The sequence below is a fragment of the Mustela lutreola genome, chromosome 2 (genome assembly GCF_030435805.1).
Source record: "Mustela lutreola isolate mMusLut2 chromosome 2, mMusLut2.pri, whole genome shotgun sequence".
Taxonomy (NCBI): Eukaryota; Metazoa; Chordata; class Mammalia; order Carnivora; family Mustelidae; genus Mustela; species Mustela lutreola.
In genome coordinates this window covers 216,302,168-216,316,407 of record NC_081291.1, presented here as the reverse complement: position 1 = coordinate 216,316,407, position 14,240 = coordinate 216,302,168, and the positions used below count along the sequence as shown (strand labels likewise).

The 14,240-nt window shown below is 43.1% G+C and overlaps 1 protein-coding gene across 6 annotated transcripts in view; it reads left to right on the top strand.

The window, feature by feature from the left end:
• Positions 1–14,240, top strand: part of SETD4 (SET domain containing 4) — a 67,022-nt gene that overhangs the window by 14,991 nt on the left and 37,791 nt on the right. For 3 of the 6 annotated variants that reach the window (XM_059164677.1, XM_059164676.1, XM_059164678.1), the window contains exons 6-11: positions 375–804; positions 2,851–3,025; positions 4,721–4,802; positions 6,060–6,140; positions 8,674–8,797; positions 9,634–9,764. In XM_059164677.1, coding sequence (XP_059020660.1) covers positions 375–804; positions 2,851–3,025; positions 4,721–4,802; positions 6,060–6,140; positions 8,674–8,797; positions 9,634–9,764 — 1,023 coding nt within the window. Of the gene's footprint in view, positions 1–374; positions 805–2,850; positions 3,026–4,720; positions 4,803–6,059; positions 6,141–8,634; positions 8,798–9,633; positions 9,765–14,240 lie in introns of those variants that run through there. The other 3 variants (XR_009351222.1, XM_059164680.1, XM_059164679.1) reach the window with 3 other exon arrangements.

The window sequence follows — 14,240 nt, the reverse complement described above, 5'->3', positions numbered from 1 at the left end:
TGTTACCTTTATCCAAGCAAAATAAGTGAACTTGGAGCAGAAGCTTTAAAATTGGAGAACCAAGTCAGAAACAAAGAGGTTGCTTGCAAAAAGGATTCTCTTGCAAACAAAGCTGGAACTTGGGGTAGTGAGACAGCTCTTGTCACTCATCAGTGTGACTTGCTTAGGGCATTTACGGTGGGATGCGCTCTGGAGAGGAAAGTCTTGAGGAAGCAAAACCCTCTCCTGGTGCACGGAGTAAGCTGGGCGTGCGCTGGCAGTTTGGCCACAGTCCCTCTGGGAGCAGAACAAACCACTAGGATACCTGTGTCTCTAGCTGATTCCATATTTTGAATCAAAGTAATTCTTTTAATCTGGCTTGTATTTTTTAAAAGGTGCCAGCCTCCTCCATCTCCTCTTCTGGCTCTGTGCACCTTTTTAGTTTCAGAAAAGCATGCTGGGGACCAGTCTCTCTGGAAGCCTTACCTGGACATTTTACCAAAGGCCTACACCTGCCCCGTATGTTTGGAGCCAAAAGTGGTGAATCTATTTCCTGAACCTTTGAAGGCAAAGGCTGAAGAGCAGAGAGCCCGTGTGCAGGGGTTCTTTTCTTCCTCCAGAGACTTTTTCTCTTCCCTGCAGCCTCTGTTTTCTGAGGCTGTTGAGAACATTTTTAGCTACAGTGCCCTCCTGTGGGCTTGGTGCACGGTCAACACCAGAGCTGTGTACATGAAGCATGGGCAGAGGAAATGCTTTTCTCCAGAGCCGGACACCTACGCGCTCGCCCCGTACTTGGATCTGCTGAATCACAGCCCAGATGTCCAGGTGAGACACAAGACAAACATGTTCTGTTTGATAGGAAGGACTCTGACGTGTAGAACCTGACTTTGAAACCACGGAGGGAGGTGTTGCTGGCTTTAGGGAAATCTACCCCCACCAGGTATTTTTCTGACTTTTCTCCCAGCTCCCTTTTCCTTTCTGGCATCCTGTTCTTTTGTTTTCCCACTCTGCTTTCCAGGCCAGCAGAGCTACATCCCTTGATACAGCCTTAACCAGCAGCACCCCCTCACCCCCCAGCTTTGGTGCAAAGTCCTCTTTCCTCTTGGCTAGTATGGGGACTAAAGTCCTGACTGCTCTCCCGTCCCATTCCTTTTTACACCTGGTGATATCGCTGTCAGTATCTATCTTTGCTGTGATCAGTGATTGACTTGTTGTCTCCGTCTCTGAGCTGTGTAAGGATTTGAAGGGACTGTGCCTTTTTCTCCCTGTAACCCAGTTGCGGGTCAGGCACCTAGTAAAGACTTGATAAACCTTTGCTGAATGGATGAATATTTGTGGGGAAAAGGAGTCTGGGAAACATTACAGAATCCCTCTTTGGGAGATAGTCAGAGAGCTCGTCTGCAGCTCTTTCCCAAATCGCACATAAAGGTGACGACTTAGGGTAGGAATGCTGAGGTAGGTGCCTGGCTTTGAGGGCAAAGGTGTCCCTATGTCAGCTCACCTGTAACCTGTCAGGGTCTGTTAGAGGTACACTGGCTGGGCCCTTGCTCACGCTTTTCTCTTCGTACTGCACCCCGCCTGGAGAAGATGGATGGCCCCCGGCTAGCCCACGTACTGGTGCGAGGCGAGCACAGGGAGGCCTGTACTGTGCTTTCTGAGGCAGAGGCAGTCTCCTTGCCTGTCTGCTTGCTACTGTTGAGAAAGATGCATTTCTGACAATATTCAGCAAAGGAGATGGAGGTTTGATGGCTGTTTCTGTGGCTGATGTTGATGAATTAATGTCGGCGCCGTGCCTGTAAACGGGTGCTGGACACAGGGCTGAGTCAGTCCTCACTGGGGTGACTTTATTTGTATCGGGCCGTTAGTGCGTTTGTGCTCTAAGCCAGTGATTCGACAGCCTTCATAGGGGCCCCACAAACTACAGCCTGTGGGTATGTGGCCCAGTGGCCCTGGCAGAGCCTAAATTACTTGCTCGTTGGCCCTTTATGGAAAAAAGATTGTTGACCCTTGGTCTAAAGCGCATTACCTCCTGCTTTTGGCAAGTAACTTGAAACCGTGGCCCTAGTCTGTTGATGTTGCAAGCTGAGAGTTTCAGCCCGGTTCCTCCTCCTCGTCCTCACTGGGCTTTACTGTGGAGTGTGGCGGCCTCAGCTCTTGTACCCCTCCTCAGTGTGGAGGGCAGGTGGATCATCTTGGTTCTTTCCTCTGCAGTCTGTTAACTAACAGAACTGTCAAAAAATCCCTATCATTGTGTCAATCAGTATCCTGCTGCCCGAACGCTGTGTATCGTGAGGCCTGAAATTCATGTGTTGCCTTGACATCTTTGGGCATCACAGGGCCCCAGGGGTCTGACTGTGAGTTCCTCTGCTCTCCCTGGATATGCCCCCAACCCAGAGGGAAAGGCCCCATCACCCGGCCCTCAGCCTAATGGTTTCTTCTTCCTGTCTGCCTCTTCACGCGAGCGCTCACATCTCCCAGCATGAGACGGGGTCACTTCCTTTTACTCCCGAGCCTGCTTCCTGTGGCTCCTGCAGGTCCCACAGTTCCCAAGCGTAGCCCCTGTGTGGCTGGGGTGTCCTTACCTAGGCTGTATATGTGACTAGGGAACCACTCTCTGGCGTACCTGTCCGCTTTCACGTGTCCTGCATCTGGCCATCCTGAGAGCCCTTGGGCAGGCCACCTCCCCCTCACTGAGCGGGGATGTGGAGGCACCCAGGAGCCCCAAGTGCAGAGCCGGCATGTTCCCACATGTGGTTGAATTCACACTGTGATGAGAGTTTGAAAGCTGCATCTGACTTTAATACAGCAAACTTAATATTTTCAGTTTTATGCTTGGCTTTAAAAAAATCGTTAATGATTTTTTTTGCCTAGGTAAAAGCAGCATTTAATGAGGAAACTCGCTGTTATGAAGTCAGAACGGCTTCAGGCTGCAGGAAGCATGAACAGGTGTTCATCTGCTATGGCCCCCATGATAACCAGCGGCTGCTCCTGGAATACGGATTCGTGTCCATCCAGAATCCTCATGCTTGTGTTTATGTCTCAGCAGGTTGGAAGCAGCTTTGTTCTTACTACGAAGATACAGTCCTTTTTTTTTTTTTTTAAACGCCATCTGAGGATGTGGATTTTTTAAAGTTTTAGTAAAAATGGCCAAACCTTAAAATGTGTATCATTTATTTTCCCCTAGGTAGGGGAAGACACTCACTGACCATGTAATTTGAATGTTGAAGTGAAAAACAAGGCTCTGGTCACTACCAAGGAAAGGAAGAGCTGAGAAAAGTTGTTGCATTAGGTCAGACAGTAGAATGGGAGAAAAGAAAGACCACTGAGGAAATGAATATAATATAACATTTAATATATAATATATTAATATTACTAATCAATTAATATAGTAATATTTTAATAATTAAAAAGATGGGAAGAAATGGTAACTTTTGTTCTGAGACATTATCACTGTCACTAAATACAGGATAGATTAGAGAAACAAAAAACTTAAAAAATTAAATTTAAGCATTTACTGTGTGATTGCTTGTCAGCCTTTTGGCTAAGATCATGTCTAGTATCTCTTACCAGTTTGTATGAGGTGCTATGACAGGGATAAATATATTACATAGTTATTGTCTTGGAGGTTAATGCCATGATGATATATTGATTTCATTTATGTTTTTCTGTGACCTACTAATTAGCCATCATCAGTATTACTATTTTTGAAAATAAGAATTTAGCTGTTAAATTAATGCTGTGGAAATTCCAAATATACTATTAATAACAGTATATAGAAAAATGTTTCTTTCCCCCTTCTCCTGAAGCAGCAGAGGAGTAGTTTGTAGAAATATGGCCAGAGATTTACTGACTGTATAATTTGGGGTAGTTTTAATATAAGTTGTATGAAGTAGAAACTTGTTCAGGGTGAAACTACTCGGTCCTATAGGCAGAATAATAGTGTTATTTCTCAAAATAGAAATTAAAAGCAAAAACTGGGCCTTGCTGGGTCTCTTGGACAACTAGCTTTGAGATTAGCCTCCTGGTACCAGAATAATTTTAATATTGTTGACCATGAAATACTGATTTGCAAAGTTTGGACAAAATTTACATTTTAGTTATTTTTACATTTTTAAAACCAAGACATAGAAATATAAAAGAGATTTTTAAAAACAGAAAAATCAGTCATTACCCTGCTATCTCAACAAGCTTTGTTAATTTTTACATGTTCACTTTTAATTGCTTATGATTATAATCACGAATACCCAGTTTCGAATTCTGACTTTTGGAAACATCATTATAAACAATTATTCATGTTTGTAATGGGTAGTGGGTTTAACTTCCTGCATCTGCCACTGTCTTAATTACCAGGTTTTGTGGATTAATTTGCTTAGTGGGAATGTGTGTTGAGGTGATGGATGTTTTCCTCCCTGCCCTGAAATTCTGTAGCTTTCCAGGGGTTAATAAAGATCTTGATTTGGACTTGATTGGAGCTTTTTGGTGTGAATTAGGAAAAACTGTTTACATGTCTTTTTTTTTGGAAATTTTTATTTTACTCTTTTTAAAATTATGTTCATTTAGCCACTGTGTAATACATCATTAGTTTTTGATGTAGTGTTCAGTGGTTCATCAGTTAATGCACAACACACATTGCATGTCTTGATTGTTGGTGGAAGGGAAAGTAGTTGTAGAAGGCCCACACTTTTGTCTGATGACACCCTAAATTTCCTTTTTCTGTTTCCTTTTTTTTTTCTTTTTGTAGATCTACTTGTTAAATATCTGCCATCAACAGATAAACAAATGAACAAGAAGATTTCTATTTTGAAGGATCATGACTTTATAGAGTAAGTATTTTCTCTGTCTCTTAAAATTATTTCTTCAGGAAACTGGTAAGAAAATTGAGGTAGCATTTCTAGAGATACGAGATATATCCAGACTGTATCAGTTGACAGGTAGGTATTTATTGAGCATTTACTATGTGTAGTAAATTGTGCTTCATGTGGGGCACACAAAAAGTGTAAAGATACTTTTCAAGAAACTTACTTGGGGACATAAGATACAAAGTTGAAGTATTATTGTACTAAAAGAAAGCCCTGTTTGTATAAGCCCTGTTTGTATGGATTGGTAGCCCTGTGTTTGTCTCCAATACGTGGTCAGTGGGATGGCATTGGGCTCCTGCAGGCCAGGCTGGCTCTTGGTCAGTCACTCAGTAACATGGTATAGGCACTTGGGGTGCAGGACTGCGGGTGTTGGCTGGGTGATTCCATGCCAAGTGGAGACTCTCTCAGATTTTCTTCTCTAAATAAAATGAAGTTTTACATGGTTCCAGTAGCAGTGTGAGGGCACTCTGGCTGTGGTGGTTACCATTTGTTTGGTGCCCAGGGAGCTCTGATTCTTCATCTTTCATCTCCCTGGGACCTGTGGCACTGACCCTCTTCCTCTGGCTTCCTCAACCAGATTGTAGCTCCTTACTGAAATCAGTGGGAAAGTTGTTTTTTTATCCCTCCCCCCCGCCTTTTTTTTTTTTTACTTAAAGACTTATTTGAGAGAGAGAGGGAGAGGGAGCAGAAGGAGGGGCAGGCTCTCCACTAAGCAGGGGGCATGCCGATGTGAGGCTTGATCCCAGGACTCCCCGGGATCATGACCTGGACTGAAGGCAGACCTTTAATCACCTGAGCCACCCCAGCTCCCCTTTTACATTTTTTTTTTTAAAGATTTTATTTATTTGACAGAGCACAGGTAGGCAGAGCAGCAGGCAGAGAGATTGGGGAAAATAGGCTCCATGCTGAGCAGAGAGCCTGATGTGGGGCTCGATCCCAGGACCCTGAGACCATGACCCGAGCCTAAGGCAGAGGCTTAACCCACTGAGCCACCCAGGTGCCCCTACATTTTCTTTTTAAACAGAAATTATTATTTTTTTTTCCTGCTCTGGCTTTGTTCTTAAGTATTTGCAGACTTAATTTTCTCTTTTGCCTTTGTGACCAAGACACAAATTACATAATGTTTAGCCCTTCAGAAAGTGTTTGGCTCTTCAGCCATTTGCCACGGTGTCATGGGGTACTGAAGTGACTGATGTGTTCTTATTTGTTTTTATGCTTTAGAAATTTAACATTTGGATGGGATGGACCATCTTGGAGGTTACTCACAGCTCTTAAGTTGTTATGTCTGGAGGCTGAAGAATTGTAAGTGTTGTCTGTGTTGGTTGTGAGCTGTAGTTACAACCTGTATATAACCTTGGGGCTTCTCTTGGCGTACACTCAAATACCCAGCCTGGGAGGGGAAAGGAATGCCATCGTATAACGGGAGGCTGATTCTTTAGGGAACTTGCCCATGTCCTGAGCATTTCACTTTTAAGTTTTTACCATTTCTGGAATCTGGCTTTAGAGTCAAAATCAGAATACATGACCCTGAGAACTTTTTATTTTCAGGTATTTTTTTCCCTGGTGACCTGCAGTTGTTGAGAGTTGATTTTTTAAAAAAGATTTTGTTTATTTATTTATTTATTTGAGAGGGTGAATGCTCATGTGACATGCGAGTGGGGAAGGAGCAGAAGGAGAGGGGGAGAGAGAATCTCAAGCAAGCTCTGTGGAGCCTGACACAAGCTTCAGCTCAGGATGCTGAGATCATGCACGACCTGAGCTGAAATCAACAGTCAGATGCCCAACTGACCAAACCCCTCAGGAAACCCTAGAATAAATATATATATTTCTTTTCATAGAGTAAATATTTTTAAAAAATGTGAGCCTTGGCACTGTTCAAAGGGGAAGTCCGGAGTAGCAAGTTTTGTCTTTGGGCGAACAGCTCCTCCGCTCTGGTTCTGCCACAGTGCGCAGATCCAGCCCCCTGCTAAAGGAGAGGCCTGGAAATTTCCATGGGGAAGGCAGGTAGAGGGGAAGCCTGGGTGGAGACACACGTCTTGGTTAGGCTCCTTAATGTTACCTTGAGGCTGCCGGTTCCTCCCCCAGCGTGGAAAGGACTGTCCACTGCACAGTGCAGGGACTTCTTCAGCCTGGGTGCATTGCTTTGCAAAGGCTCACATGAGAGGAACCATAGGAAAGGAGGAGTTGCTGAGGATACTGACCCCTTCCTCCAGCAGTTGGGAGGGACTAAAGGAGCTAATGCATAGAGTTAGCCCTTGGAACAGGGCCTCGAAGTATTTGGCGCTCATTGAGTAACTCTTGTCGGGATAATGCTTACCTCTTCTGCTGTAAGGACTCAGAGAAAAAATGACTTCCTCATCTCAACCCCAGAAATAGTTGTGTTTATTCTCAGCAGATGGTGTGTTTTTATCTTACAGCCGCTGTGGATTCTGTATCTGATAGTTTCCTCTGTGGTTTGCTAGAAAACTCAGTGGCAGATTTGTGGCCTGTCCAGACATGCAGGGTTTTCAGGCACGCACTTTATCCTGGCTTATTTGACCCTTCCTCGTTCACCTGTCCTTTGGTCTTGTGTTCACTGTCCGTTCATCTTAACCTTGTATTTCCTCTCCGGTGTGCCCTTGTAAGGTTCTGTAAATCCTTCATGGCAGAGGGTCTGAGAGGACACCCCGAGGCCCCTTTTCCTCCCTCTTTGAGTTCCTCCTAACAGTCTGGAGTGATGCGGCAGAACAGGTGGCGGTTTGGCCGAATGTTGTTCGCATGCGGTTTCTGCCTCTCCTCAGCTTTGTCACCTAGAGTGAGTTCCTTCCCATTCCCAAGTCTTAGTTTGTGTCAAACTTGGGGATACTAAATGCCTTCTCTACTAGGTAATTGTGAAGAGTTAATTAGATAGTTGTTTTATAGGAAACCCCGTGCCGGGCAGATAGTGATTTCCTTCCTTCTTTTCTTCCCTGAGAACTTAGCTATTCCTGAGGTTTCCATTGTTTCTGAGGCTGAAGACTTGTCAGATTTCTCCATGGCTTATGAGCTGTCCTGAATTTCTAAGTGACATCTGTATACTTCCACTCTGATGGGGCAATTTTCACCTTATCTTTCCCCTCCTAAGCCATTCCGCTTTGGACTCTCAGCATCCAGAATTTATTCCTTCACCCTCTTCCGCTCTGCTTAGTGCTTCTTGCCAGCACGTGGTTTTGGCTCTGCCCTTGTCTGGCTCGGCATCTTGCTGTGGCTCCCTCTCGCTTACCCTGCAACACTTCTACTCCTCTGCCTGAAGGGAATTGGCCCCAGGTGCCCCTGGAACCGCATTTCCTGCATATTTTCACAGTGTAAAACGGGAATGACCTCCCTGCACAGAAGGCCTTCACTCTCCATTCCATCTCCAGAGCCTTTTACCTTGTGAAATGTGTTCTCTTCAGTTTGCCGTAGTTTAGAAACGACTGTCACTTGAAGAAAAGGAAAGTTCTACTGTCTTTGCTCCTCAGCCTTAGTCCTTGTGTCTAAGGACGGAAGTCACCTCCGTCTTCTGTTCTGTGTCCGTGCCTGGTGGACATGTCGCACTCACTCGCGTGCCTGACACAGTTGCAGCGATAATCAGATTCAGTCCCTCCCTACAAAGCGTCAGTCCCCTTGATTCTTACTATCCATTGTTTCTCCTCCTTCTGTACCTTGTCTGCTGCAACAGGAGCTGCATGTGCTAGATGCTTTCAGGGAATGTGCTAATGGAATGCGTTTATTATGCTTCTGGAAAAATTGGAGAAGAGTTATGTTGAAGTGTAAAAAGCCTTCTTTATCTTTTGAGGGCCTGCTGACATTACCTTATTGAACAATTTGGTTTTAGTACATGCTGGAAAAAAATACTTCTTGGGGAAATCATTTCAGATACAAATGAGAAGAGAAGTTTGGTTATAGCCCAGAAAATATGCCATTATTTCATAGAGGAAACCAATGCTGTGCTGCAAAAGGTATGTTTCTAGAATACTGCATTCTTTTGATGCCTTAAATAGATGAATGTTGATGTAATTTCTGGGGTTTTTGACTGTTAACATTGTGCTTATAGATTCAGTAGGTAAAATTATTGCATGAATTTTCAAGTACTTTTAAAAATATTTCTATTTAGTAGTTGTTTTCATTAAATGGGAAATATTTTTTCAAAAAGATTGCATTTTAATTTTAAATATAATTTTAAATTTATTTTAATTTTAAAAGTTTTAAAAAAATCTCTTTTTAAAAAGATTTTATTTATTTGAGATAGGGAGAGAGAGAATGAGCAGGGGGAGGGGCAGAGGGATAAGCAGACTTCCTGCTGAGCAGGGAGCCCCAGTGGGGCTTGATCCCAGGACCCTGGGATCCTGATCTAAGCTGAAGGCAGGCAAGTTTTACCCACTGAGCCACCCAGGTGCCCTGAGAAACCAGCTCATTTTAATGAAAACATTACTGAGATTGAAAAATAATTTTAATGAACCTTCAAGACATAATGCTCAGTAAAATAAACCAGAATACAAGAAGACGAATGTTGTAGGATTCCACTGTCCAGCATAGGCAAACTCATAGGGACAGAAAGTAGAGTAGAGGTTCCCAGGGGCTGAGGGTGAGGGGAATGGGGTTTGTGTGTAATGGGTGCAAAGTTTCTGTTAGAGACATTGAAGGACTCCTGGAGACACGTAATGGTGACAGTTACATAACACTTAGAGTGTATTTAATGCCATTGAACTGTACATGGAAAAGTGGTCATAATGGTAAATTTTATGTTTGTTTATATTTTACTACAGTAAAAAATTAATTTTAAAATACTTTCCAGGTTTCTCATATGAAAGATGAAGAAGTGGCTTTGCTAAACCAACTAACTTTGGTAGAAACACTGTGGACAGAAGAGCTAAAGATTCTGCAGGCCTCTGCTGAGATTCTAAACAGTTTGCAAACGCCTTTTAGGTAACTTCACCTAATGCGTTGCGTTGGGTCACTTCCTGTGGTGGGTGTGACAAACAAAGATTTATTTTGTATAGAATCATTTATAGTCAGTGAATGGTTTCTATTAAACAATTGTTTACTGAATCCTACTTCTTTTGCTTTCTTTGTTTGTGGGGTGGAGCGGTGGCTGCTTCTCAGGCTTTGAAGGGTATCTGCAGGGGGGGGGCTGTTGGGGAGGTGGAGGGGGTGGGGGGGCAGGGCAGGCTCTGCGGATTCTGGAGCAGTGCGTGGAGATGGATGTGCCGTCCTCGCAGTGCCTCTGATATGCAGTCCTGCGGGAAGGAGGAGGAAGGCCCCGCACTGTAAGGAGAGAGGGGACTGTGAGGGCTCTGTGTGGGGCCTCCCACTCGGTGTCCTACCTCCCCCCTGCCTCAGCGCCTGTAAAAGGGCGAGAAGTTGTATGTTTATTATGTTCTGATACCATCAGGTTTAGGGATGAGCTGGCAGTGGGTGCTTTGAGTGGGGAGTATGGGGAGTGCGGGGCTGGCCGGGGTCTCAGCGGGGCGTTACCCCCAGCTGCACTGAGCTGGAGCAAACCACACCATGTTTTTCGGTTCTGATTTCCAGTCTGGAAAGGAGATTGTTGGGCAGGAATGGGGGTGGACGCCCTGTGTATCAGCTCTGACCCCCGACCCAGTGGAAAGGCCAAGCGTCTGGGACATGTCCCCAGAGGCCCCAGGAGATGCTGCCTCTCCCCTTGTTGGCCTCACTGACTAGGGACCAGGGAATCAGTAGTGGGAGGGACAGTCGGGGCACTGTCTGTCTCTGATTCGTTACAGAATGAAAGTTCAGTCATTAAATACAGGAGAGAGCGGGGCCTGCCTTAGCAGACCTCCCTTTGTTGGCAGTTTTCCAGTATGTGTTTGAATCTCTTATTAGATATGTCCCTTATCCATTCTTTTTCCCGTGGGTGTTTAACTCTTATTCTGCTGCTTTTCTGTCATTTTAGTGGGAGTTTGGGAGGAATAGGAGATGAATTTTTGGGCTCAGTTGGACATTTTTAATTAAGAGTCTTTATGCCCCGCCTTTTTTTCCTTTAAAAATATTTGAGGTTATCAACTTCCCTCCAGGAATGGTTTTTATATAAAAACATGTACTAATTAGTACTTTTTATTTTATTATTTTATTTATTTATTTTATTTATTTTTATTTAATAAAACAAATCACAAGTAGAGATCACAAGTAGGCAGAGAGAGAGGTGGAGGCAGGCTCCCTGCTGAGCAGAGAGCCCGATGCTGAAGGCAGAGGCTTAACCCACTGAGCCACCCAGGCCCCCCTAATTAGTACTTTTTAGATCTTGGCTCGGTATTTACACTTTTCATAGTGCTCTCATGTCTGTCAGTGAACATTCAGGACCACTGTGAGGAAGTCCACTGGTATTATATATCACAGAAGCAAATATGTACCTGTCATAAAGCTGGACTACGATTGAAACATAAGACAATAACATTTATTAAATACTAGCATTGCTGGATGTGAGGCGATATGCTCAGGCCTTGGTGTGCAGTGTTTTATTTAAGCCTCATAATTATCCTGAACAAACTGCCTAAGATGCTATGTCTAGTGTGTGCTACAGTGAAAATGCCCTCACACCCTGCCCTCAGAGGGACCAGGGTCCATAGGTTGGGTGTGTTTTTGTCCAGGGTGTACCGTGGTGTCCTGACATGGGGATCTGGTTCACATCGATGGGATGGGCCTGTCACCTCCATTTTAGTGGGCATCAGTGTACCAGTCGGGGAGCCTGGCACAGCTCCACCTCAGTGGGGATGTGTGCTTGATTCTGGGGTTCCGTGTAGGTAAACTGCCTTAAAGCCGTGGTTATATTTGAACTTACATCCTTAATCTTGTCTTTTTTTTTTTTTTTTTTAAATTAACATGTGTTATTTGGGTACAGGTCTGTGAATCATCATGCTTACACATTTTGCAGCACTCATCATAGTACATACCCTCCCCAGTGTCCATAACCCCACTACTATCCCTACGCCCCCACCCCCAGCAGCCCTCAGTTTGTTTCATGAGATTAAGAGTCTCTTATGGTTTGTCTCCCTCCTGATCCCATCTTTATTTTTTCCTTCCCTACCATCCAACCCCTCCTCACCCTGCCTTTCAAATTCCTCATATCAGAGAGATCATATGATGATTGTCTTTCTCTGATTGACTTATTTTGCTCAGCATGATATCCTCTAGTTCTATCCACGTTGTTGCAAATGACAAGATTTCATTTCTTTTGATGGCTGCATGGTATTCCATTGTATATATATACCACATCTTCTTTATCCATTCATCTGTTGATGGAATCTAGGTTCTTTCCATAGTTTGGCTATTGTGGACATTGCTGCTATAAACATCTGTGTCTACGTGCCCCTTCGGATCACTACATTTGTATCTTTAGGGTTAATACTCAGTAGTGCGTTTGCTGGGTCATAGGGTAGCTCTATTTTCAACTTTTTGCAGAGCTCCATACTGTTTTCCAGAGTGACTGCACCAGCTTGCATTCCCACGAACAGTGTAGGAGGGTTCCCCTTTCTCTGCATCCTTGCCAATATCTGTTGTTTCCCAACTTGTTAATTTTAGCCATTCTGACTGGTGTGAGGTGGTATTTCACTGTGGTTTTGATTTGTATTTCTCTGATGCCAAGTGATGTTGAGGACTTTTTCATATGTTTGTTGGCCATTTGGATGTCTTCTGCCCATTTCTTGATTGGATTATTTGTTCTTTGGGTGTTGAGTTTGATAAGTTTTTTATAGGTTTTGGATACTAGCTCTTTACCCAATATGTTATTTGCAAATATTTTCTCCCATTCTGTCAGTTGTCTTTTGGCTTTGTTGACTGTTTCCTTTGCTGTGCAAAAGCTTTTGATCTTGATGAAATCCCAGTAGTTCATTTTTGCCCTTGTTTCCCTGCTTTTGGTGATATTTCTAGGAAGAAGTTGCTGTGGCTGAGGTCGGAGAAGTTGCTGCCTGTGTTCTCCTCAAGGATTTTGATGAATTCCTGTCTCACATTGAGGTCTTTCATCCATTTTGAGCCTATTTTTGTGTGGTATAAGGAAATGGTCCAGTTTCATTCTTCTGCATGTGGCTGTCCAATTTTCCCAACACCATTTGTTGAAGAGACTGTCTTTTTTCCATTGGACATTCTTCCTGCTTTTTTGAAGATTAGTTGACCATAGAGTTGAGGGTCTATTTCTAGGCTCTCTAGTCTGTTCCATTGATCTACGTGTCTGTTTTAGTGCCAGTACCCTGCTGTCTTGATGATGACAGCTTTGTAATAGAGCCTGAAGTGTGGGATTTTAATGCCGCCAACTTTGGTTTTCTTTTTCAACATTCCTCTGGCCATTCGGGGTCTTTTCTGGTTTCATATGAATTTTAAGATTATTTGTTCCATTTCTTTGAAAAAAATTGATGGTATTTTGTTTTGTTTTGTTTTTCACCTTTGAAATATTATATTAGACCCTAACATTTTTTTTGTTTTTAAATTGATGGTATTTTGATACAGATTGCATTAAATGTGTAGATTGCTTTAGGTAGCATAGACATTTTCACAATATTTGTTCTTCCAGCCCATGGGCATGGAACGTTTTTCCGTTTCTTTGTGTCTTCCTCAATTTCTTTCATGAGTACTTTATAGTTTTATGAGTATAGATTTTTTGCCTCTTTGGTTAGGTTTATACCTAGGTATCTTATGGTCATGGTGAATAATCTTTTTAATGTACTGTTGGATCCTATTGGCTAGTATTTTAGTGAGAATTTTTGCGTCCGTGTTCGTGAAGGATATTAGTCTGTAATTCTCCTTTTTGATGGGGTCTTTCTCTGGTTTTGGGATCAAGGTAATGCTGGCCTCATCAAATGAGTTTGCAAGTTTTCCTTCCATTTCTACTTTTTGGAACAGTTTCAGAAGACTAGGTATTAATTCTTCTTTAAATGTTCTTCCCTGGGAAGCTGTCTGGCCCTGGGCTCTTGTTTGTTGGGAAATTTTTGATGGCTTCTTCAATCTCCTTACTGGTTATGGGTCTGTTCAGGTTTTCTGTTTCTTCCTGGTTCAGTTTTGGTAGTTTCTATGTCTCTAGGAATGTATCCATTTCTTCCATATTGTCAAATTTGCTGGCATATAGTTGCCCATAATATGTTCTTATAATTGTTTATATTTCTTTGGTGTTGGTTGTGATCTCTCCTCTTCATTCATGATTTTAATTAATTTGAGTCCTTTCTCTTTTCTTTTTGATAAGTCTGGCCAGGGGTTTATCAATCTTATTAATTCTTTCAAAGAACCAGCTCCTAGTTTCATTGATTTGTTCTACTGTTCTTTTGGTTTCTATTTCATTGATTTCTGTTTTGATCTTTATTATTTCTCTTCTCCTGCTGGGTTTAGGTTTTCTCTGCTGTTCCTTCTCCAGCTTCTTTAGGTATAGGGTTGTATAGGTGTGTAGGTGTAGGTTGT